This window comes from Chrysemys picta, chromosome 21, assembly GCF_011386835.1.
Source record: "Chrysemys picta bellii isolate R12L10 chromosome 21, ASM1138683v2, whole genome shotgun sequence".
Classification (NCBI taxonomy): domain Eukaryota; kingdom Metazoa; phylum Chordata; order Testudines; family Emydidae; genus Chrysemys; species Chrysemys picta.
In genome coordinates this window covers 15,199,829-15,223,391 of record NC_088811.1, presented here as the reverse complement: position 1 = coordinate 15,223,391, position 23,563 = coordinate 15,199,829, and the positions used below count along the sequence as shown (strand labels likewise).

The 23,563-nt window shown below is 44.2% G+C and overlaps 1 protein-coding gene and 1 long non-coding RNA gene across 5 annotated transcripts in view; one reads left to right on the top strand and one right to left on the bottom strand.

The window, feature by feature from the left end:
* CAPZB (capping actin protein of muscle Z-line subunit beta) overlaps positions 1 to 8,178 on the bottom strand; it is a 111,459-nt gene extending 103,281 nt beyond the window's left edge. For 3 of the 4 annotated variants that reach the window (XM_005292968.4, XM_008167319.3, XM_065575129.1), the window contains exon 1: positions 8,027 to 8,167. In XM_005292968.4, the coding sequence (XP_005293025.1) occupies positions 8,027 to 8,029 (3 nt within the window). In that variant the 5' untranslated portion in view covers positions 8,030 to 8,167. Of the gene's footprint in view, positions 1 to 8,026 lie in introns of all 4 variants that reach the window. The other variant, XM_005292969.5, reaches the window with a different exon arrangement.
* LOC135976962 (uncharacterized) lies at positions 7,705 to 9,178 on the top strand. Its single transcript, XR_010594242.1, has 2 exons — positions 7,705 to 7,823; positions 9,137 to 9,178. It is a non-coding gene; the product is annotated as an uncharacterized LOC135976962 (long non-coding RNA).
* Positions 9,179 to 23,563: the final 14,385 nt, after the last annotated feature.

The following is a 23,563-nucleotide window of genomic DNA, read 5'->3' as shown; positions in this document are numbered from 1 at the left end:
AATTAATTTTCAAACAGCTACTTGATGTACAATTTCATCTCTGCAGTGCCCTTATATTAACTACAGGACTTGACCTAGAAGGACTGCCCTTAACTACATGGGTTTTGAACAGTCATCCTGCAAGATATTTTGGTAAGCATTCAGTCACTTGTGTGAAAGTTAGTCAATTGCTAGCGCTACAAACAAAGATTAGAGGAAGTGTACCCTATGCATTTAATAACACTTCACCATCCACCCTGTTTAGTCCATTTCCTGTTTTGGGGGCCTTTCACACAGCAGCAAAGGAGGGAAACTTCTACATAAAGTAATTGTAAAACCAAAAGAATTGTCAGGGGAATTCATGTGCACATAAAGCACCCAAAGTACTTTCCACAAATTTCAAGCTGATTATGTTTTAAGATGATGTCCCTCTGGCTATGTTTTCTGACTTGAGGTGGCTATCTTGATGTAAAACCACATACTTTTGCAGTGAAGAAAAAGCCTTAGAAGTTAATGCTTTCTAAACTGGAAGTATTCTGGGTTTTTAAGCAATTTAATGTTACTGCAACAGTGCAGGATATTGATCCTAAAGCTTAAGTGTATGAAAAAGAAATATGCTTTTTCTTCTCTCAATGCAAGAGATCGAAAACTTGTAAGTTCACACTTGCAGACAATTCTGCAACTCAGTTCCTGTGCAACTCAGTTTGCAAGAAGCTTGAATACAAGGCATGTGCCTCTAAAGACTGAGTGACAGCACTTTGAGAAGACATGAGACCTTTTAGGGTATGTCTGCATCACAATTAAAATCCCAAGGCTGGCCCATGCCAGATAACTCAGGCTTGCAGGGCAGGGCATAGGGCTGTTTAATTGCAGCATAGGCTTCCAGCCCAAGCTCTGGGACCCTCCAAACTCAGAGTCTTAAAGCCCAAAAGTATACATTGCAACCTGCAGCCCAAGCCCCGTGAGCCCAAGTCAGCTGCCATAGGCCAGCCACGGGAGTCTAACTGCAAGGTAGACATACCCAGAAAGAGCCCACTACTTTATACCTGCTTGGAGCGTCTCATTAAAATCCTTCCGTTTTAGACCTTGTTATTTGATACTAATGAACCATGAGAAAGAGCTTCCATTGCTACAGAAGTCTGTGCGAAGCGATCTGACAGAATAGGGTCAATCTGCTGCTTTTACAAGAAATAGAAAGGCAATGATCTCATCTGCATTTCATATTTGGAACCTGTTTTCCACTGCAGGCTGTGGGAACAAAGGTCAACTTGGGTTTGCAATTCAAAGAGAAGAAACTAAAAACAACCTCTGAGACTATTTCCCACTAACCTGCTGTTTTATAGGACTTTAGCAGAAGCACTGTTATGCTTGCATGACTTCAGTTATGACCTTCTATAGAGGTATCCAAAGACACAGACGCTAGAAAGAACTGGACAAAACTGAAGGCTAAACTAGAAACAATACCTTGAGTAGTATTCTTGTTCAACTGCCAAGAAGATGTAAAGAGCTTTTAGTGCTCCACCACAGAATGCTTTATTTCTAAGAAAAACCTACCCTTATCGTATCTAGGTGTTTTTTTTGTTTTGTTTTATTAAGAAGTTACTTCTGGAGGCTGCTGGCTCTTCTTACCACACTGATAGACCTCAATATTGTACACCTAAAAAAACCACCACAAATCAGCAGAATAATCTGACTGGCAACCAAGTTTCTAGACTACCTTCTTTGCAACTCAGAATGAGCAATTGCTTTATGTAGCCCTTCACAGACTGACATACCATGAGTTTCATGCCACAAAGAAATGGAAGAATAAAATTTAGAATAAGCCCTGACTGCACTGTTAGGAGAAAAACAGCAGCTGTTTTAGTTTCACCTCTGCCTAAGTGGTACTAGACACAGGTCTTCCAAGGAGGTACATCAACTCATCTAGATATCTGCCTAGTTTTACATCAGACTACAGAAAAAGCACTAGTGAAGTAGTACAAACTAAAATGTCACACAATGACTTGTTTATACTGCCCTATGTACATTGAAATGTAATGTACAATATTTATATTCCAATTGATTTTATAATTACATGGTAAAAATAATAAAGCAAGCAATTTTTCAGTAGTAGTGTGCTATGACACTTTTGTATTTTTATGTCTGTTTTTGTAAGCAAGTAGTTTTTAAGTGAGGTGAAACTTGGGGGTATGTAAGACAAATCTGACTCCTGAAAGGGGTACAGTACTCTGGAAAGGTTGAGAGCCAGTGGTCTAGATAATATTTGTATTGCCTGTGCCACAAACACAGCAGGAGGAGAGTAGCAAACTGCAGCCACTAGTCCTCTGCAGTAACGACAGGCCACTTTTAATTCTAGTACGCACCAATACAAAAATAACTGGGGAAGTTAGTAGAAGGATATCAGTTTCAAACTGAGTACCTCCGTCAGCTGAAAAGACAGCCAAGTACCAGCTAAACAAACAAGATCATATCCTTACAGGAGGGGAAAAACATTTTTTTTTTAAATGGTGGGCGCTGGATTACTAAGGGTATATTTCCATTGCAGAGTTAACCTTGGCTTTTACTCAGGTGTTGCCCCAACCCCTTCTTGTCATCATACAAAAGTCTCACTCTTAAGTGGTGCTTTCAACCAGGACTAGCAAGCACAGCAGGAGGTGTCGTTTGCTTTCACACAGGCTGGTAACTAGTCCACTTTGCAATGAAGACACACAGACACAACCCCTCCAGAGGTCTGAGTTGGAAGGGCCCTTGCTGAAGTAGTGTTGCCCATGTAGCATCTTCTGCTTAGATGGGTGGAGTCAGAGACCTTCTTCCTTTGGTACAGACTGCAGTGCACATGAAGAGGGATGCCCCAGCCTGTTCAAAAAGGAATAGTGGCAGGTCCCTCACTCCCCTCCACAAGTCCAGAAGTGAGCTCATGTGTGTGGCACTTGCCACTACTAGTTCAAGTTGGAGACAGGTCCATGGTTGCCTAGAGCCACAGAAACAGGGCATGGCCATGGGAACCCTTATATGGTGGCGTGCCGGATTCTCAAGTGAATTTTTGTTCTGGCCACAATTTGGACAGTCAAAAATATTATACTAGTGACAGTCTAGTCACATAATTATTTGGAAGCATCATGTAAATACAATAAATCTTTTCAATGTAAAGAATATTTACTATTAATAAGTTATAATATTTTTTTAAAAGATTGTTGTAAGAAAATTTCTTATGCCGCCCCCAAAAAAAGTCACGGTACCCACACTTCACTGGACTAGGGTCCCAGATTGCCTTAGCTGAGCAGGGAGCTGTGCCAGGCCCAGAGCCTCTATAAATCTAAGGAAAGGCTTTAAAAATACTTCCATCAAGAACTGGAATGCTTCTACTCTGAAACATTTCAATGAAGTAGCAACCCAAAGTCTACAACTGAGATTTAACACAATATCCAAATTACCAGAAGCAGCACTACCTACCTATTACCAGTTATATTTCCACAGTTACCATCATTAAAAGAGAACTCAACCATAGGTCAGATTTCATCATACCTTTGGAAGTTCACTAGTATGGATTCTTCATTTTTAGATTATTATAGAGGGGATTCAGTTTAACGATGTCCAAGAGAATTTCCAGGCAGCCAACTCTGAGCTGGAGTTAAGCTTGAGAAGTCTGTCTAGATGACTGGGGCAGAGGTTAGGTTGTTTGGGTATGTTAACTGCATTTGTGTGTTTTCAAACATTTAGTTTAAAAAATTCAGATTAAAATTCTAGGTTTTTAACATTTATTTTTATAAATTATGCAACATTTTTGTAATTGTGCACACTCAAACCTCAACACAACTAAGCTTTTGGCCTGGAAACTTTTGTGCTCTCTGGACCCTATGAACAATGGAGAAATACAGGGTTTTTCCACTCCCCAGTATCCCTGGCAGGGGAACATGGGAAAAGGAAGCCGCTTCTTCACTCCTAGTTACTCCTCACCACACTACCTGATGAGGTTAAGTTCCCCTCTGGAGTCTACGCATCACATTCCTCCTCTCTTTCAACATAGAAGATTTCTAATAAACTTGCTTGTGTACTCTCTAGCTCCAGTCAATGAGGAGTCCTAAATATTTCTCCCATCAGAATGCTTCTTGGTTTAAAACTTACCCATTCCTGCCGCCTGAAAAGGTGCACGTATAATAGGATATTTGGGTTTGATAACCTACCACAGTTGAGCACATGCACACAACAAAACCATGAGATGATAGGGGAAGTGACAGGCAACTTTTGATTAAGTTGCATATACACATCTTTAATTCTATTGCTCCAAATTCTCTGAAAAAGATGTATATCTATCTTTTTTTAAGCATTCCAATTTGAATAAGTATCGTATAGGTGAAAACAGTACTTAGCACAGAAGTCTGAAGCCCACCTTAACCACAAGGTCAAAACAAACGCCTTTCATAACTCCACAAGACATTTGCCTAAGCATCCCAAAATTAATACTGTAAAAATACTCCACAATGGTAGACGTCCAGTAAAAGTGCTGATTCTCTAGCAAGTGAGAGATGTAAAAAAACCACCAAATCCCACTCACACCACTTTAAAATTATTATATCTGATCTGATCATCATATGTAACTATGGTAGAGAAATTCAGGTCCCCATGGAACCTAATTCAAGGGAGAGTGGGGGGTTATTTTTGTTTTACAGTTTATGTACATAGAACAGCACTAGAGTAAAAGGAGATTATAGATGCAGATGCTTAGACCATATTCAGAAGCAAGCATCTATCCAGTCAAACCTGAATTGGACTGGTATGTTGCATGCTCAAACCTTGTAACAGATCCAGATGCCACTACAGTAGTTCTGTGTCCTCGCTGCTCTCATCAGCTGTCCATTGCAGAGCAAAGCAGATTGACAGAAAGCATGGTTGACAACAGTACAAGCAGAAATTTAATAGGGCAGCAATGCCCCCTCCTCCAAAAGGAGGCATTTCTCCATGCAAGTACAGTACTAAATGCTCTAAAAATAGAGCCTAAACTTATTACACTGTAGATTTACTTTTACAGATGGATGCTGAATAGTGTAATGCCATAGTAAGTCTATACCAAATATGAGGAAGTTATGCCTGAATTACCCTAGTTTCGAGTATGAATTATTTTATTCTACAGATCAGTACAGCACAATAGGCTAAACAAGAAGGCATTCCTTAAGAGGACATAATGTCATTGGAATTATGAAGACGTAGCATTTGCCATATATTTACTTGGGTTTTTAACACTAAAAATTGATTTTCAAATTGAATGTCTCAATCTGATCAAAGGCAAATTTTCAGCAAGTTTAAGATAACAGTTAATTTACACACTTCATTTGACTACGAACATATCATGTGCTGTCCAAATCATAAGTCAATATTTCCCAAAGGATGGGGTACAAAGGACTAACCAACCAGTCGGCATGGAAGACATAGCCTACGACAGTAGGCCTTCAACCTTACATGATGGGGTTGAAAGAGGGGGTCACTTGGTTTGATTTTCTTACAGGGGTTGGAGATCAGCTTTCAAAAGTTTGGGAAACAAGGTCTTAGGTGGTTTAGTTTTTCTTTGCTCACTTAACACTGGTTTGCTAGCAGCTCCACAAGCCAAGACTTACTTATTTGTCAAGCACCAACGTGCCTGTACAACAGCCCTTTCCCTGAAAAATCTTAAGCCACTTAAAATAGTGCACCAAGAACACGTACCCTGGTATCAGCGTTATGCCCATGCATCATTGGCCGTGCTGTTTAGCTACCTCACAAATTATAATAGATGAAGTGCAGGCTATGATTCACTAGACAATTTAAATTGATATTTATTTAATTGGGGGGGAGGGGGTTAACTCAGATTTTTTGTTTACTCTTCTTTGCATTAGGTATAGATAACAAAAAACAGGATGTTTGTGAGCACAATCACAATAATTTATCAACTACCTTGCACATGCTACCATTGGAATTTATGTAGTCTGGCAAGTAAGCTTTTAAATTATGCAAGCCAATACTGGATTCCATCTACTGAGGACTTACAATGTGGTCTCAGTCTTGGTTGGGGCCTCTAAAAACTACTGTAATACACAAAATAAATATTTAAATTGTACAGCAGGTGCAGGGTCCTTATCAGCTGCTTTGAAGAAAAATAAAGGATTGTGCCTTAAAGTTCTTGAAAGCGTCAATCAGGTTTCAGATACTGATGCTACACAGAAATAGTCCAAAACAAAGTATTATTCTACAACATTTAGGATAGCACATCAATAGTGTCTTCTCAACCAGTCTTCATACAGCTATATTAATTCTCTTTACACCTTTAACTGTAAGATTCAAACTATTCTACCACCACTTTGGGGCCTCAGTCTTACAATCTGCTGAATGCAGGGACATCCCTCAGACATGAAGCTGCATTTCCTTAAGTGGGGCTCTACCCAGAAATGAGACTCTGTCCAGGCAAATCTGACTACTGCATCAGAAGCTTGGTCGCTGTTGCCAGTCTTGTGCTTGTTTATATCTGAAGTACCAAATGGAATCTATGAAGAGTAAAAATTGCTGTCCGTTTTAATAAAAAAAGGAAGATATTGAAGAAACAGGTTATTCCATTCACTAAACAGGCCTCAGATCTCCTTATACAAGATTGAGCAAACCTATGTATCCATGTAAAAAAATAAAACTCTCAGTCATGATATGGTCTTGCAAGCGAGCTGACTTTTCCTGTATTTTGCACATTCTTAGTGCTAAGTACAGACTTTCCTAGGAGGAAAGATCAGCTTATCCTTGAAAATGTTTTCCTAGTATCGGGTATTAAAATTATGAAATTTCAGTCCACTTTAATAAAGAAGTCTGCATGTTTTGCTGAGAAGCCCAAGCCTTAAAATGGCAATTCAAGTTTTATAAGTAAGTAGCAGTAACAATTTAGCCACCCACCTTTATTAAGGGTTGCTACTATATAATCACAACAGCTAATTTTAAAAGTTACAGCTGCATAGTTACATTTGTTCTTCAGTAAAAAGACAAATCACACTTCCATTTAAAACACAGGATTAGAGTACCAGTCCTGAAAAACTGTAAAGGACTAAACAGTATACATTCATTTGAGAAAGTGATAACAGAAATGGGCAGTGAGTTGTAAAACAAGCTAAGTCAATATTTTAAGAAACACATGCCCTGTTGACTCCTAAAATCTTTGCATTCAGAAATTAAGCTTTGCCGTAGTTCACAACAGCTGTAAAGAGCTCCAGTATCTCATTCGTCTGTTACAAACATCAACAAGACTCTCATTCTCACCATTGTAGGGGAAATCACCCTTCTAACTTCCTGAAGTTCAGGTCAAGGTTTAAAGAGGTTTACACTATGTCAGACACCACACACCACCATGAGTGCACAGTCCCCAGCCCATCATCTGCCACGCACCGTTCAGCTCATGGAGCCTTTCCTTCCTCCTCCAAGCCTCTCCCCTTGCAGCACCATAAAGCCCTCAAGACACTTGCTAACACATCTTCCCCCGACCACCAAATCACACTAACAGGACACCCCTCCCCTAGCCACTCTCCAGCCCTGAAAGCTTACCTCCCTACTTCCCCCTCCTCCCCTTGGAGCCATCCTGCCTCCCTCCACATCATGCAGGCCCTGGAGCCACCTGTTCCCAGACCCTCCCCAAGTCACCATCCAACCCTGTCACAACCCTTACCACGCTACGCTCCAGCCACGAAATCCGCCCTCACTTCCCACCCCGCAGCTCCTCCTGCCAAGAACTTGCTCCGAGCCCAGGGAACCCATGCCCGCTCCGCCCGGCAGCAGGAAGCGCAACGGGCCCAGGCCGCCGGGGAGAAGGAAGGAGCCCGAGCTGCACGGGGAAGGATGTGAGTAGCGCGAGGGGGCCGGGCAGCAAGGGACCATGCGACAAACAGGGGAGGGACATGCCCCCGGGGGCCGGGAGACAGAACCGAGCGAGGGGCGACAGCCACCGAGTCCCCAGGGGAAGGGAGCCCGGGGAGCTGGGTCCCAGGGTAAGCGTGGGGGCACAGCCCCGCTCCGGCGGCCCTCAGCTCCGAGCCCCTCTTACCATGATGGCTCCGCTGGGCTGGGCTCTAGCAACAGCGGCGGCTCCCGGTCCCGTCCGGTTTCTCTCTGAGCCAGGCCGCGGCCCTGCCACTTCCGCCGTGCCCGTTGCCTAGGAGTGCACATCCGGGTCACTACCGTTCGGCCCCGCCCATCGCCGCCTCCTAACCAATCAGAACGCGGTTCGCTAGGCATCGCCAAGTATGGAGCGCAGCACGCGTCCTGCGGGGGGAAGGGAGGAGCTAGGAGCGGGAGAGACCATTCTCTCCCCTGGGGGGAAAGAAGAGCTCAACCAAGACAGAATGAGGGGGAAGGGAGAGGCAAACCCGAGGACTGGCGGGGCGAAAGAACATCCGGGGGGGATGAGATGGGGCGAGGGCAACAAACGTGGAGGGGACAGGGGGCAGGAGGGAGGAACCAACTGCAGGGAGAGTGGGGGAGCCAGATGGGAGGAGAGTGCAAAGGGAGTGACCAATCAGGGCAGGGGGAGGAGAGGCCAATGGGGAAGTAAGGGACCCAACCCAAAGGCAAAGGGGTGTGTTGGCAGATCTGGGCTGGCAGGAAGGTGTGGGGAGTTTCAGTGTGTAAATGTTACTCCTTGGGCTTCGGAGTTAATCTTGTTCCTTTGAGATAATGGGGGGAGGGATAGCTCAGTGGTTTGAGCATTGGCCTGCTAAACCCAGGGTTGTGAGTTCAATCCTTGAGGGGGCCACTTGGGAATCTGGGGCAAAATCAGTACTTGGTCCTGCTAGTGAAGGCAGGGGGCTGGACTCGATGACCTTTCAAGGTCCCTTCCAGTTCTAGGAGATGGGATGGGATAAACAGGCAGCCAGTCACCTCTCTCGCAGCTGCTGTTTCAGGCTGTCTGCAGGCTCAGACTGATGTCACTGCATGTGTTTAAACTTGGGGGCCAGGTTTGGAAGGCTTTTCACAACAGTAAGGGCAAGGGGTAGATAGAAGCTGAAAAAAATGTTAAAACAATGTTGCAAAGTCAAGCCCTCAAAACTTAGCAAATGTGAGAATAAAGGTTGCTCATGCAACTGGGTTTTAGTCCCTTTGGGCATATGCATTATGATACCATCTGATTACATTATTACACACTGTTTTTCCACAGGACCTGTGGCTCAGTCAATGCGTGGGAGGGACGGTGGTCATTGAGTAAGCAGATATTCAATATTTTGTTTTAGCCTTATCGTTTAATGTGTGGCCCCAGGCTTTATTTAGTTAACACTATTCAAAACTTGCTCTGAAAACAGAAATGTTAATTTCCACATGGGCATTTCTGTGGGGCTTATCCCCATATATCTGAGCACTTCACAAATATTAATGAATTTACTTCCACAACACCTCTGTGAAGCGAAGGAGTGGTGTTATTTCCATTTTACAGATGAAGAACTGAGACAGGGATATTAAGGTCAGAAGTGTCTACTATTTTTAGGTGCCCAGTTTGAGGTGCTTAAGTCCTGATTTTTCAGAATACTGAGTATTCTAAAGAAGTTCTTATGTTCAAAGTACAGCTTCCATTGACGTCAGTTGTAGCTGTGAGTGCTCAGTACTGCAACTCAAATCCCAGTTCAACTGTACATCAAATATAACTCCACTGAAGTCGGGAGAGTAACACCAAAGGAGAATCTGGCTCATTGCATGGCAGCACTTTGCTTATAGCTTTTTTGGAACAAGTGTTTGGCCTGTGTTTCACAAGAGTTGGAGTGCCAGGTTCCTGAGGACCCTCTGTTAGTGCTTTTTGGCATCCGAATTGCAGACTTGGCCCTAGCATAAACCAAAAACCCTTTTGTCACTCCATTTACTTTTCTCAACCTGGAGGTGCTTGCTGTGGAAACTGGAAATGCTGACAAGGAGTCACAAAATGCTTCCTCCTCTGATGTAATGTCATTGGAGCTGGTATGAAATTCTCTGATATGTTGTGTGAGTGTAACACTTGCATTAAAATTGTAACAGAAACTCTGCATTCTTTGGGGAATTGCTTCAAATTTTCCATGGATGTAATATCATACCTATATACCCGTCTGGCTGGAGATGACGAGGGAACAGCTTTGATTTGACTCTACTAGGTTAACACCATTGTCCATTGCTTGAACCTAAATGTCATTAAATATATCAGATATGTTACAGTATTTTTCCAAAGGGAAAGAGGTCTGCCATTGTTCATTGGTATTTAATGTAACATAGCACAAACTAAGCAGCTGCAAATTTCAGTTTTGAAAATGGATAGGTTTTCAGACAAGTTTTAGTGCACACTTACCACAGCTACTAGGTGAACTGGATAACAATACCTACAATGTGATAAGTAGGTGACTTTTCATGAAAACTTACCCAAATTGCTCATATCATAGCTCTCACTGCACATGAAAATTAGATATGCAGTTGTGCACATTTTGAATTTGCCTGACAATCTGATACTACCTTTTTTCTAAGTCAACTTGTGCCCTTCTGGTCTTCCCCTCACCCCATGTATTTCTGTGCTGCTATTTTGAAAATAATGTTCCTTTTAGCTCAGTGACCGGGGGGGGGGCTGGAAAGTGGAGAGTTATTAGGCTGTAGCATTGGGAAAATGCTGGAAGGGGTATCACTTGGGGCATTTAAAACTAGACTGGGCAAAACATTACCACATGTACAGTAGGGAACGCTCTTGCACTATCTTGTCGGCGGGTTATGGACCTAATACCATTTTTCTAGCTCTGTGTTCCATGGACCAGATCCTCGGCTGGTGTAAATATGTATAGCTTCATTGAGGACAGTAGTAGTATGTCCATTGACACCAGGTGATGACTGAACCTATGACTTTTGCCTCCAAACACCATAGGTAGGCCAGGATTATCAGGCCGTGTATTTAGCTGGGCTCAGGCCCAGCCTCCTTGTTTATAGGCTGTAATTGCACCTTGCTGTTCAGCGAAGGAACGTACAGCAGGAGAGGGAAATTGCAGCCTGGTTTATTTTAAACAATGTCCAAATGAACTTTGAGGCCAAGAGGATGTTTTTCTTTGTGGCAGAAATACAAGCAGCCTGGCCTTTATTTTCCTGCTAGTAGGTATAAAGAAGAATAAACAGCTGCTTTCTGTTTTCCCAGAAATATTTGCATTAGGATGATCTGCAAATTCTTGCTCAGATTGATGGAACATCTCTTCAAATGAGGACCAGCTGCTTGCTCGGCTTGTTTATGGCAGGACATGCTTTAAGGAACTGTTTTTGTTTGTTTATTAAGATGTGAGACCAGAGTCTTTCTGGTAAATTGTAATTTGCAATGTGGGTGATATCTTAATAAGGAGAGAGTTTTGTGCATGGAACTATAGTTGCAGGCATCCCCCCTTCTGCTGTGATTTGCTGAGATCCTATCAGTGAAATAAAGCTTGGCTGGATCAGTTTGTGAATGGGAGACCTCCAAAAATGGGTAAGCATTGGAGGAGGAGGTGTTAGTGATTTCACGAGTTCATATTGCATCAAGGTAAGTCAGCGGTGGGCAAACGTTTTGGCCTGAGGGCCACATATCGGTATGGAAACTGTATGATGGGTCATGAATGCTCATGAAATTGGGAGTTGGGGTGTGGGAGGCGGTGAGGGCTCTGGCTGGAGGTGCGGGCTCTGGGGTGGAGCCAGAAATGAGTTCAGGGTGCGGGAGGGTGCTGTGGGCTGGGACCAAGGGATTTGGAGGGCAGGAGTGGGATCAGGGCTGGGGTAGAGAATTGGGGCATGGGAGGAGGTCAGGGGTGCAGGCTCCAGGCAGTGCTTACCTCAAGCAGCTCCCGGAAGCAGCGGCATGTCCCCCCTCCGGCTCCTACGTGGAGGCACGGCCAGGCAGCTCTGTGCACTGCCCCATCTGCAGGCACTGCCCCTGCAGCTCCCATTGGCCGTGGTTCCTGGCCAATGGGAGCTGCAGAGCCCCCTGGCTGCCCCTACGCATAGGAGCTGGAGGGGGGACATGCCACTGCTTCCAGGAGCTGCCCAGAGCCATGGCACGTGTGGAGTGGGGCAAGCCCCCCACTCCCTGGCAGGAGCTCAAGGGCCGGATTAAAAGGTCAGATGGGCCCATAGTTTGCCCACCCCTGATGTAAGGGGTAGTGTGTTACTGGAGATGCCATCTTTGTTATAAGACCTAAGGAAAGGGCGGGGAGCACTTTTCACTTGGAGCCATTAAAGATTTCATAGTACTTATTTGCAGATTGTATGTGATGCTAATTAACCCTAACATCTTGGGGCAGTTCATATTTGGGTAGTTATACAGTCCTTCCCTAAATTTCTTTTGCAGTTACAGGATTTTTTCCTCTATCCTACATTGTTGCAAAGGAATTCCTTTGCACTGTTAAACAGCTGTTGTGTTCCTCCTCAGAGGTGTATACATTTCAGGACTGGGTGAAGTGATCTTGTTACATTTGTCTCTGTATTCTTTTTGATTTGTCTGAAAAGTGCCATGCATGTTTATGTTTCCCTGGTAATAATAATAATAATCAATATATAATTTGTGTATTGGTTTTGAAAGTATGGAGATGAAAGGCAACATATGTGTGTGAGGCAGTAATTAGTATCACCTTTACCAGTGGCTGGTTTTCTCTTAACTAACAGAAACAAATTCAGTTGGGAATCCTGTGGTGTTGTTGACAACAAAGATTAAGATGAGTTTACCCAGTTCTGTTGTGTAGCACACTAATGTAAAAGTGACAGACAGACAGCTGGAGTAAAGCATAAAGGAAATGGGAAGTCCTCTGAGTCTCTGTTCAAGGAAATTCCTGACACTGACATGGTGCTGTACCAAAAAGAGTGAAAACTGAAGAAAGCAAAGGGGAGAACAGGAAGGAAGCAAGGATTAAACATTACCCAAGAGAAGAGACTTCAGGCTATGGTCACATGCAAAGGATGCACCTCAACAGGCAGCTAAGGAAGCCATCTCTCTGGGACCCATAAGGCAGGATGAGGAAATGAGGAGGACAGAGGGCAAGATGGATAAATGTTATTAGCAGCAGGGATTTGTGAGAGTGAAGAGTGAGTTATGGGTAGGAACCAGATGTCTGTTGCTGGGTACTTTGTGTGGTCATGTACACCAGTGCAAAGTATTACTACATTGGAATGGTAACATCTGACACCCCCTTTGCACTGGTGTAAATGCCTGCACTGTGTGGACAGCAACAGAGACTCAGACCTTTAGAGCTGCCAGAGTCTACAAGGGGAGACAAGTTGACCAGCAAGACTTCAGCTAGAGAAGAGGCTCAGAGCCCAGAGATGGATTCTGTTTCCAGCCCTGCTACTTACTTGCTGTGTGAGTTTGGGCAACCAACTCAACCTCTCTGTAACTCAGTTCCTGCATCTGCAAAGCAGAGATGCCAGTTGCATCTATAAGGTATTTTGAGATCAGTGAATGGAAAAAGTGCTATATGAATGTAAGATATTATTATTATTATTATTATTTATTTTATTTAAACATCAACAGGTAAGATGTTGATGCTAAAGATTAATTATAGTCCCGTGGCATATGGATTTCTCAACACAGCTGTGCATTGATTACAACCACAAGAAAAACAAGACATTCACGATCTGGCTTTTGCCACCAGGTTCAGTTGCAGCAGAAAGCTTGGGAGGAGAGGGGTGCAGGTGGCACTGGACTGAAGAGAGAGGAAAACAATGGTGGATTAGCTGCTTCACCACCTCCAGAGACAGCACCTTGCTCAGTTCCATTGGATCAAGGTTTAGTATAGTGCATGCATTTCCCTCCCATGATGATATAGGATCGTCCACCACAAGAGAAACTGAATGCGCTCCGAGGGGCTTAAGGTTAGGCACTGAGTGTCTTAAAAATTAAAGGAATATAAACAAAGGAGACAAACAATGATGTCAGTTGACAGTTTAACAGTTCTACAAGGTCAGATTCATGTGCAATTAATAACAGAGCTTTTGATCTTGCAATCAGTGACTATGAAATCCATGTGCTTTCCCTGTAAACTTGACTGTATTTAAGGAAGCAAAAGGATAAATACTTTTTTATTAGCATTATGAAGTGCTTTTCACGTTAAGCCAGAACTTTGTAAAGCATTTGTGGTCTGACATGATATGCCTTTAATTTCATCCTCCTGCATGTATGGAATGCATGGTGAAATGCTTTCTGTGGTCTTTATTCCAGTGCTTAGCATGGGTCAGGGAAGCTGCATGGAAGAGTTTATTGGCTTTGTGACAGCGGTCCTACAGAAAACTTTTTTGAGTTAATTGAATTTTCATTTTTCTTCCTATGTAAAGAAAAAAACCTAGGTTTTTGAGGTGCAACTCCCTACATCAGCTATTTATTTGTTTTAAGCGTGGGGCCATTTAACAGCATATGAGCTTTCATGAGGACTTCTCATAAACCCACTGTATTCTGAAATTCAATTTGCCGCTGAAAGAGTCTCCATTTCTAGCCATGGTAAAGGGACAGTTCTGTGGTTTTGACTGCTCAGAATTTGTAAACCAGTGACACTGGCTGGCTTGAGGCTGAGAACCTGAGTGCTTCTTGGAAATATAAAGAGCAAAAATGATGTTTCAAAGATACCCACAAAGCTACCCAACGGTTTTGAATTCCACGCTCAACCCCACAGATAGACACAGTATTCCAGCAGCAGTCACACCAATGCCAAAGATAGAGGTAAAATAACCTTCCTACTCCTATTTCTGATTCCCCCATTTATGCATTCCAGGATTGCATTAGCTCTTTTGGCCACAGCGTCACATTGGGAGCGCAAGCTCAGCTGATTATCCACCATGACCCCAAAAGCTTTTTTAGAGTCACTGGTTCCCAGGATGGAATCCCCCAGCCTGTAAGTATGGCCTACATTCTTTGTTCCGAGGTGTGTACATTTACATTTAGCCATAATCAAATACATTAAAATACATATTGTTTGCTTGCGCCCAGTTTGCCAATCGATCCAGATCGTTCTGAATCAGTAACCTGTCCTCTTCATTATTTACCATTCCTTAAAATGATGTGACATCTGCAAACTTGATCTGTGATGATGATTGTTTGTTTTCCTCCCAGGTCATTAATAAAAATGTTAAATGTGGTTAAAGTAAGAGAAGGTAATAAACATGATGATTTTTATTTATGACAGTAGTACCTAGACGCCCAGTTGAGATCAGAACTCCATTGTACAAACACATAAAAGAGAGTCTCTACCCTGAAGAATTTACAATCTAAATGGATAAGACAAGGAATAAGTGGAAATAAAATAAGTATCACTATCCCCATTTTATAGATAAACAGGCTCAGTGACTATCCTAATGTTGCACAGGGAGAATCTGAGATGGAGGAATAGAACCCTGAGATCCAGTCCAGTGCCTTAACCACACGGCCGATCTTCCTTTTTTGCATTATGTAGCGTTCCTAGGCACTGTCAAACAGTTGCTTTATTTCACCCCAGCAGTGCTCAGTCACATATTAGAAGCACCTTTTTGCTTGGAATCCTTTGCAAATGTGCCCTAGAACAGGGGTGGGCAAACTTTTTGGCCCGAAGGCCACATCAGGGTGTGAAACTGTATGGAGGGCCGGGTAGGGAAGGCTGTGCCCCCCCAAACAGCCTGGCCCCCACCCCCATCTGACCCCTCCCACTTTCCGCCCCCTGACTGCCCCCCTCAGATCCTCCCACCATCCAACCCCTCCCCCCCACTCCTTGTCCCCTGACCGCACACAACCCTGGGACCCCCGCCCCAACTGCCCCCTGTTCCCCCACCCCCATCCAACCCTCCCTGTTCCCCCCCCTGCTCTCCGAACCTCTGCCCCATCCAACTTCCCCCTGCTTCTTGTCCCCTGACTGCCCCCCAGGACCCCCTGCCCCATATCCAACCCCCCGGCCCCTTTACCATGCCGCTCAGAGCAGCATGTCTCCTCCTGGCCGGAGCCAAACACACTGCCGCACTGCCCTGCATGAGTGCGTGGCCCTGCTGCCCAGAGCGCTGCCTGCGCGGCGGCATAGCTGCAGGGGAGGGGGAACAGTAGGGGAGGGGCCGGGTGCTAGCCTCCCCGGCCAGGAGCTCAGCGGCCAGGCAGGACAGTCCCGCGGGCCGTAGTTTGCCCACCTCTGCCCTAGAAGGTACCCTGCAGTGGTACTTCACGTGAAGTGCCAGAGCAGATAGGTAAAAGATTCTGAGGCACACCTGTGATCTCCCTATCATGTCTAAGGAGAAATAGGGATACCCCTTCAGTGGGAGACTGCCACACAATTAGAAACTGCAGCCAGAGAAGTGCATTTTGGGACTAATGGCTCTTTGTAGAAGTATTGTCCTAGATGGCTGCCTACTTAGCCTGTACTTACAAATCACTCGCTTGCTTAAGAGGTCAGGCATTTCAGAAACAGCCTTAGCCAAAGTGAGGTTAGTTCTCAGAAGAACTTCTCTCAGACTTGCTCACTGAGTGTACCTTGTCATTAAAAAAGAATCAAGGAGAGGCTGATTAAATGCACCAGAGAGAAACAAAACTTTCCATTCCCTTGCTTTTTCCTTGACACGTTGTACTTTCTTTGGAACTTACCAGTATAGCAGTCAACAGAATCACAGGGTCCTGGATTCTTTTTTTAACACCGGAGTCATGGTTCACTGGTCAGAATGTATATGGAATTAGCCACTGATGTGGAGCAATGGAAAAGATTAATTTTTAGAACTGAAAAATGTGTGTCCATTTGCAGTCTTGTTAGGAAAGCTCTATCAGTATGGTCTTCTTTTTACTGCAAAACAAACCACAAAAGCTATCACAGCACAGTACAGCTCAAATAAAGTCAAAAGCATCATATTGGTGCTTAGATACCGGGGCGGGGGGGGGGGGGGGAGGAAATCTTTGAACATGTGAGTTTGCAAACAGTCTTTCCACATTAATTTGAGCAGGGGGTTGGACTAGATGACCTCCTGCGGTCCCTTCCAACCCTGATATTCTATATATTTTTTTCTAATGCAATTTCCAACTGAGTGTTTGGGGGCAAACTTCACAATCATTGCACAAGCAATTTACAACAGAATGAGCAACCAGCTGTTATTTAAGTTGTTCCATTTTTCCAAAGTTCCACTTCATTCAGCCTTACCTGAGAACTGTAACTATTAATACAGCATATTGCTGAAGATTGCATTGCATCAGCCTGGCAACATTGTTGTGAAAAATGTATTTGCCCAGGCACAAAATCTACTTGCCCATTACTATGAAAATAATGACAAAAAATGGATAATATTTTACTCACCCCCCCAAAAAAAATTACTGTTGGAGAGTAAGAGACAGGATTTTACAAGGCTGCATTCTCTATTACCTAGCTACCTTAGAGTTTTATACTGTTGCCAATCACTGTCATGTCTGAGAAACTTCCACGTAAAATGAATAGCAAAGTCCTTAGTGGATTTCATGGAGTCTCTGGCACTTCTCCCATTTTGGGGGAAAAGCTCTGGTCAAGTTAGGTGGTGGTGGTTCTTGTTTTATGGGTATGAGTTTGTTACAAAAGCTGAAAAATAGGCACCTGTATTTGCTAATACTTAGTGATATTCTGGCTGCACATGAAGCATGTGTGAAAAATCTCAACCAGGGTGGGGAGTGTGGAATAGAATTGTTCTGCCCCAAGCTGATTCTCCCTAAACTCATGCAGAGATTGTTCTTTTTTTGTGACTGGAGACCCAGTGGGATGGGGTCTAGTGCTGAGTCTGTGTGAATCACGGAAAGCAGATGCCTCCTACACTCCTGTCCTATGCCGATTACTCCTGCTCTTGGAAAAAATAATCTGTGCATGGGAGGGGATTCATGAAATATCAGAGAAATTAAATCTGTAGCAGAGTAGATAATGATCATACAATGCTAAAGGGAATAGACAGGAGAGATGCTACAGGACTCTGAAACAGTGCCAAATACAACAATAAAGGGCCATGCACTCATCGATTGAAGAGTCAGATATTAAGGAAATTTGCTTGGAATTTATTAACCAGAAAGTAGTGGAATAAACCACCAATGCAGCAAAAGTAGGAGACAGTGTAAATAGTTTAAAACAAAGATAGACCTGTATTTTAAGAGGAGGGAGAATGTATCCTAAATTCTGGCTAGTGTGAGGGAAATGCTGGTGTAACAATCCCCCAAGTAAGAGCTGATAAAACAGTACCTATATTTTGGCTGAGAATAGTCCTTTGAATAACTCCCCATCCCGTCCCTTAGAGGAATAATGGGAGGGGGAGCTGTGCATAAGAGGCCATGACTGAGATAAAAGACATATGCAGGTAAATGTATGGGCGGCCAAGTCCCCAAAACTGGACCTGCCCAATATCAACTGTGCATGACTCTTGTCACAGAGGGTGAGCAGAATGGCCTTATTTATAGAGCCCTGCAAATCCGCAGATATGAATATCCGTGGATCATTTTTGTGGATCGTGGATCGAATGCAGATACAAATTTTGTATCCGCACAGGGCTCTACTTGTTAAAGAATCACCGTAGATACATTGTACCCACTGGCATTGGGCTGTTGGGTGGGCACTTATGCACTGAGGCAGAGGTTCTCAACCTTTTTCTTTCTGAGGCTCTCCCCAACATGCTGTAAAAACTTCATGGCCTACCTGTGCCACAGTAACTGGTTTTCTGCATATACAAGCCAGGGCCTGCAATAGGGGGTAGCAAGCAGGGCAATTACCTGGGCCCCATGCCACAGGGGCCCCCATGAAGTTACATTGCTCAGGCTTCAGCCCCGGGAGATGGGGCTCAGGGACCTGGGCTTCAGCCCCATGTGGTGGGGATTTGGCTTTCTGCCCTGGGCCTTAGTGAGTCTAATGCTGGCCCTGCTTGGAGGCCCCCCTCTGAAACCTGCTCAAGGCCCCCTAGGGGTCCCTGGACTCCTGGTTGAAAACCACTGCACTGAGGGACCTAATCAGAAGGTACTTAAACACATGCCTAACTTTAAGCATAGGAGTAGTCCCACTGATTTAACACATGATTAAAGTTAAGCACATGCTTAAGTACATTTCTGAATTGATACCTGTGTCTGCCAGCATTTGGCCCTCTGGGGGTAAGTGCTAACTCAAAGGCAAACATGGATTTTGAAAGGCTTTCTGACTTTTGCCTGCACTCAAACCTCCTCTGTTCTTTTATAGATATATACTGTCATCTGCTCACAAAACAAGCTAAAGGGTGGGAAAAAGGACACAGTGCATATTAGACTGTGAAATGCAAAAAGAGGTTTTTCAGTGTATTCTAAACATCACCCTGAATTCATATGATAATAAACAGTCAATATTGCATTGAAAAGATCTAATTGCCAAGTAACTGTGGCAATGGAGAGAAAAGTCTGCCTTTGGACATATTCCCATCTACATTAATTTTTCCCAGGAGCTGGAATGGATTCTAGATTGTTAATGGATAATGTTTTCCAGTGCCCTCTCTGATCACTCAGCAACTCCAGTATTCAAAAGAAGCAGTCGGAATTCTCAAAGGGAAGCTGGATGTTTGAAAGAATTACACTGAACAATTTAGAACCATGTCCTAAAAAAGAGTTTTGTACATCAAGTTCCTGATACAAGGCTGTCAAATACATTGAGGCCCATTATACAGCAATCTGACCCTTAATAAAATGCACCTCACTCTGAATCCAAATGCTCAACGCCTGTTCCTCCACTCCCAAAGAAAGAGAGCTTTACAATGAGCCTACAACATCTGAAAATGAGTAAGTGTGAAGTGAGACTGCACATTGGCCTGTGTTATGCACTTGTTTTTGCCAAGAAGAAGATTGCATTTCATGGTTATTTCAAAATATTGATTTCTGGAATTTGATTTGTGGAGGGGGAAAGGAGGCGCCAAGCATCTTCTCGTGATGCTTTCCATAGCTGATGGTGCTCAGAAATGGAGGGTGGAGTTGGCACATTGGGATGTACCACTGGATCTGTGGTTTTAGAAAACACTTCTTTATTTGAATAGGGAAAGAACTGCCAGATTCGACTGGTATTTTCACAAGTAACTTGGTACGCACCTCTATTTTGGATACTAAGGATAAGGCAATGTTGTTTGATTTGAGTAAATTTGCAGCAAGGGAAGAAAATACTCCCTTATAGGGGGACTGGGATACCCTCCTCCAGGAAAAGTTTGTTAAACTGACTGCTATTTGGGGCAATCTAATGCATTTCAAAGGCAAAAAATATGCTTATAATATTTATGAGATAAACATCACTGCTAACAGGGATGGTTAAGCAATTTCTGGGAGGGAGGGAGGTTGTTGAATAAACTAAATATAGCGAAATCTTCCATTCTTGTTTTAGATCAAAAACTTTTATGGCACAAGGACAATTTCAAAAACAACAATAGAAACCTCTGGAAAATTTTAGCAAACCCAGCAGGGATATTTTTGTGTTCTAGTCATGGCCTTGTTCTTTTGTTTTATTTATCTGATTTAATTTCTAGAAGGTCCATCTTCCTGGATCCAGTTCAGAAATAAAAAATCTGATGAATAAAAACTGGATTTGATGACCCAGAAAAATGAGCCCGTAGCAGAATGTTGTCCTAGAGGACATCCCCTTTAAGTACAGCATGGTCCTGCAGGTGCTCCACCCTCAGCAACCTTGTAATTTTTGCGATAACTCACTCACAGACCAGAATAATTAAAGTCAAACCCTCCTATGTGGGATCTTATTTATTAAGGCCTGGATCCACTAAGTGACTTTAGTGTTGCAATGCCCAGTCTCATGGCACCTAACTTTACGGTGCCTAGAAAATCACAGGAAGAACACTGTGATCCACAGAGCCTGAGTTAGGCAGCTAGGCTCACTATAACATGAATGGGGAAAGACAGGTGTCTTCCAATGCAGTCCACAAAAGTCAGCATGCTAGGCGGGGAGACTCCTAAGCTAGCCAATGAGATATGCTGATGAGAGGGCTGTGTGATAACACCATCCAGATAAGCACCTAAGTCTGGGCTCCACAGAGGCGCCTAGCTATGCTACAAAGAGACCTGTGGCACCTTATAGACTAACAGAAGTACTGGAGCATAAGGTTTTGTGGGTGAATACCCGCTTCATCAGGCGTCTGATGAAGTGGGTATTCACCCACGAAAACTTATGCTCCAATACTTCTGTTAGTCTATAAGGTGCCACAGGACTCTTTGTTGCTTTTTACAGATCCAGACTAACATGGCTACCCCTCTGATACTAGCTGTGCTAGAGATCCATGAATGGGAACCTGTCTCATGGAGTCAGGCAGGTGCTGTGACATTCCCCAGGGTACAATCTGGACTGTTGAACAGCTGTGTCCCCTTAATTCTCTATTCTGGGGTGCCTTTTACACTGCTTACAAGTGACTATCAGGAGTCTATCTTATTTGGATTTGCTGAACAGAGCTCATGGTATGAAGCAGGAGTGCTGAAACCCCAGAGATACAGTCTTAGGAGTCAGTGAGGTCACGTGGCCTACCCTGAAGGAATGGGGAGAACCCTTGAGGGCTCTGGCACATTGAAGGGGGTCGTCCAAGAGACTGTTCCAAAGCTAGGGGCATAGCACCAATCCTATGGATGCATGATAGTAGAGCACTCACCTGGGATGTGGGAGACCCAGGTTCAATTCCTTCCTCCTTGTCAGAGGTGGAAGAAGGATTTCAACGGTGGTTTTCCATCTTTCATGAGAGTACTCTAACCACTGAGGTATGGGATAATCTGATGTGGGCTCCCTCAGTTGCTCCTGTTGAAACTGTTCTACTGTGGATAAATAATTAAAAAGTGATTGGACTAGAACCTGGGACTCCCACTTCTCAGGGGGGCCCTAATCACTGGACTTCAGTCATTCTCCCTTTCTCTCTCTGGTCCAATGAATATTTAAGTATTTATCTAGAGTGGACCAAATACCAGATCAGGCTCTGTACATGACGGACTAATGCCTATATTCCCCCAGTTTGCAAAATGATCTGGGGCTTAGGCAGGTTATAGGTGTCCAGACACCTGGACAGAGGTAGCAGTGTGCATACTCAGAAGCAGAAATTAAAGACTGATCTATACCTAAAATTTAGATTGACCTAGCTACACGACTCAGTGGCATGAAAAATTCACACCTGAGAAGTAGGTAAGCCAACACCACTAGGTCAATGGAAGAATTCTTCCATCAACCTAGCTGCCACCTCTCAAAAGGGTGGATTTACTACAGCAATGGAAAAACCCTTTCTGTCACTGCAGCAGCTGTCTACAGTGCACTAGCGGGGTGTAGCTGCAGCTGTGCTGCTGTACTGGTTGTAGTGTAGACATACCCTTACGTGCCAAGCAAACTTTTACCCAGAAAACTTAAGTGCCAAATGAGTTTAGGTGCCTACAGGTTTCAGTAGGAGTTTTGTGGATCACAGTGGAGCCTAAAACTATCACTCAAGTACCTGAACCCAAGATTTACACACCTAAGTATCTTTGTGGATCAGGACCTAAATCTTTTCAGATTATATTGTTTGGCTCCTCAGTTCCAAACCCTTCTCCTGGGTTCAGGAAACCAACAGCCCTCTGCTCTGTGATTAACACCAACTTCCCCCAACCCAACAGTAGCTAGGTTCTAGCCCTGCTTCACAGAGCCCCCCTTTCACTTGATTCAGGGGGCCCACAGCCATCAGGGGGAGTGTGAAGAACAACACAGCATCAAGCAGGTATTCTCCCTACAAACTGTCTCCTTCTCTCCTCCATGGGCTCTCTGGAGGCTTTTCTTTTATTACTGGTTATTATTGATTTAACCCTAGTAACTTTTCCCACCTAGGGAGGAGAGCTGAAAGTGAGTCAGATTGGCTGGGCCCATTATTTCTTAAAGGGGCCAGTCACCCTGTGACATCACCAGTCATTAGTCAAAAGTCCTGTCTCTCTGCTACGGTAGACTGTGGAAGGACTTGAAGTTGTCACAAACACAGTTGCTGCTAAGAGTTTCCTTAATGAGTGTGAACAAGGGATTTTATCACCTGACATTTTTACTATAATAAGGCTTGTCTAGGATAATTCTCTGGACAAAAAATCCCTGTTTACATTAAAAACTTGCTATAGGAACAACTATGCATGAGTTTCTTTTGTGCTTATGCCCCAGATCCTGCAATTTGATCCATGGGGGCAGACTGCTGTGTTCAGTACGGTTGCCAGGCGTACAGTTTTTGACCGGAACACCTCGTCAAAAAGGTGGCTCTGATCAGCACCGCTGACTGGCCCATTAAGTCTGGTCGGCGGGGTCCCAGGGCTAAAACAGGCTCCCTGCCTTCCCTGGCTCCGCGCATCTCTCGGAAGTGGCCAGCATGTCCCTGCAGCCCCTAGGTAGAGGGACAGCCAGGGAGGCTCTGTGTGCTGCCTCTGGCCCAAGCACTGGCTCCACAGCTTTTATTGGCCAAGAACCACAGCCAATGGGAGCTGTGGGGGAAGCGCCTGTGGATGGCGGCAGCGTGCAGAGCCACCTGGCTGTGCCTCTGCCTAGGGGCAACAGGGACATGCTGGCCGCTTCCAGGAGCTGCCTGAGATAAGCGCTGCCCAGAGCCTGCACCCCTTAAACCTCCTGCTCCAGCCTACAGCTCCCTCATTTCTGGCCCCACCCTGGAGTCCCCACCCCCAGCTGGAGCCCTCATCCCC